At 51.5% G+C, this 2526-nt stretch overlaps 1 protein-coding gene across 1 annotated transcript; it reads left to right on the top strand.

Annotated features, from left to right (window-relative positions):
- Positions 1–246: 246 nt before the first annotated feature.
- Positions 247–1726, top strand: FSUBG_13881 (sarcosine oxidase; the record flags this gene model as incomplete). The annotated part of the gene is made up of 3 exons (XM_036678818.1): positions 247–1033; positions 1142–1385; positions 1459–1726. The coding sequence occupies 3 exons, from the start codon at positions 247–249 to the stop codon at positions 1724–1726; spliced, it is 1299 nt and encodes a 432-aa protein (XP_036530659.1).
- Positions 1727–2526: the final 800 nt, after the last annotated feature.

The following is a 2526-nucleotide window of genomic DNA, read 5'->3' on the forward strand; positions in this document are numbered from 1 at the left end:
CTCGGCTTTCTGGCGTCTCTCAGTCGACCGCTATTTGGTATTGGCCTGCAATTCCCGGCCCGGCAAACAGGCTCAGGAGCTGGAGTTCGCAATATAAAGTTGCTGTTCGCACCCTCGGGAGATGATATGGCGCCAACAAGTCTCACTTTCCTATACTCCAAGAACAAGTATCAGAGCCTATCATCTACACTTATATTGATGCGAATTTGTTTCTCAGACCTCAATTGACCATAGCGAGACTCAATCATGGTTATCCCCTCTGTCCTCATCATAGGGGCCGGCAACTTTGGTGCTGCGACTGCGCTCTCACTCCGTAGAAAGGGCAAGGTTCAAGTTACCATTGTGGACACGGCCTATTTCCCCAATCCTAGAGCCGCTTCTCACGACATCAACAAGATCGTCCGCGATGACTATCCGGACAAACTTTACATGCGCCTGCTGAAGAAGGCTATGCCGCTGTGGAGGCATGACGAGTTATACAAGACTTGGTATCACGAAGTCGGCATGCTTCGTGCTGACTCTACCTCGTTTGGCGAAGAGAGTATCAACTCTTACCGCGAGATGGGCATCCCCAACAGGTCGGAGCTTCTGCCTGTCGACGAAGTGCGCCGTCGTTGGAATGGTGCCTTTGAGACAGCTGATTTCAAGGGCGTGGACAGGGTTCTCTGGAACCCTGACGTAGGGTTCGCGGAGGCGGACAAGGCTCTCGGCGCGGTGGTCCAGGCTGCGGTCGACCTCGGAGCCGAGTATGTCGTTGGAGAAGTGACGAAACTCGACTTCGGGTCAGAGGGTCAATGTATTGGTGTTACACTCAAGGACGGCACGACGCTGCGAGCTGGCAAGGTTCTTCTTGCCGCTGGAGCTCGAACGGCGTCTCTACTCGCACAGAGCGCGCCTGAAAAGCCACTACTCCATGCTGGTGAGAGGCTGCTGGCTACGGGAGCTGTGAGTTTCTATGCGAAGCTGCATGGCGCGCAAAAAGACAAGTTCTCAGCAATTCCTGTGCTCAAGAATTGCTTACCTCAGGTCAAGGGTACGTACTGTATTGCTATTGCTTGCATGCTTGCATGCTTGTTTGATGTTGCAACCGGGGCGGATATTATCGGTACTTGACTGGGCTGAGCTAACAAGTCATCTGCAGGTGAAGGCATGTCAATCCTCAGCGACGGAACTATCAAGTTCAACTGCGACCTATGCTTTACCAACTACCAAGTGTTCCCTCCAACCGGTGAGGCCATGTCAGTTGCACCTAGCCAGTCCATGTATAACACGTGGACGGGACCTCGATTCCTCAAGTTCTTTGAGGATCGGGCGCGAAAGACATTCAATGGCCTATATGGCAAGGAAGTCGAAAACATCAAGATTGAGGCCTACCGAATGTGTTGGTAAGCAAGGCCACCCACTCTCATGAGCCTATGTATGTGTATAGTTATCTGAGCTGACTGGTCTCTGCCACAGGGACGCATCAACACCGACACATGACTTCCTCATATCACCGCACCCGCAGAGCGACAGACTCTACATCGCGACAGGAGGTTCCTTCCACGGATGGAAGTTTCTACCTGTCATTGGCGACTACGTCGTCGACATGATGCAGGGAACCCTTGACAGCGACTTGGCCGATCGATGGGCCTGGGATAAGAAGGGCGGCGATGGCCATTCGGCGAACCCAACATACCAAATCGTCGGGGACTTGCAAGACTGGACCCGTGGCTGGGCAAACTAGGAGACGAGATGGTGATTCCCTCGCCCCCTTCGTCCCCGTCCTGACAGAAGCTGAGAAACGACAGCCAAGGCTATGGCGTGGAACTCCTCCGAAGAAGTGTGGCAAGATCGAGACCAAGATCAAGCCAACCCAACCAACAGGGTCAGTGACAGCGCCATTGACAGGGGTCCAGGCAGGGGTAGGGATGGTAGCTAAGGGTTAGGGGTCAGTCACTGTCACGACATGGGTGAGACGAGCGATGGATTACCCCATGTCTAGCATTGGATCGGCGCCAAACTCTGAAACCCCAGGTCAGGCTTCATTGTTCATCCTACCAACGACACGAGGGGACAGCGCAACGATATCACTATCGCTATCACTCTGCTCCGCTACGGCACACGATGAATGGACGTGGAAATGACGGTTAATGATGATGGGCACTAAAAGTTTGAGAGCTTGTTCTCTCCCCATGGGCATGGACCCCCTGTTATGTGGGCTTCCTGGTTCTCACTAGGTATTTTGGCGTTGCTTTTTTCGGCTACAGCATCAGCATCAGCATCAGCATGAATGAGCATGAAGGGCGAAAATCTCTTGGGAGAGATGGAGTATGGGTGGTTCTTTGCGATATCAATGGGGTTCTTGTCTGTTCCTTTTCCTTTTCCTTTTTCTGTCTTTTTTTTCCTCCCTGCTTAATATTACACCACCTCGTTTCGAATCTTGTTTCCTTTTTCATTTTTGTCATATCAGAACTGACTAGAGAGGTATCATAACATATCATATTTTGCATTTCTTTTTCTTTTTCTTTTTCTTTTTCTTTTTCT

The sequence above is a fragment of the Fusarium subglutinans genome (assembly GCF_013396075.1).
Source record: "Fusarium subglutinans strain NRRL 66333 chromosome Unknown NRRL66333_c0000417, whole genome shotgun sequence".
Lineage (NCBI taxonomy): Eukaryota > Fungi > Ascomycota > Sordariomycetes > Hypocreales > Nectriaceae > Fusarium > Fusarium subglutinans.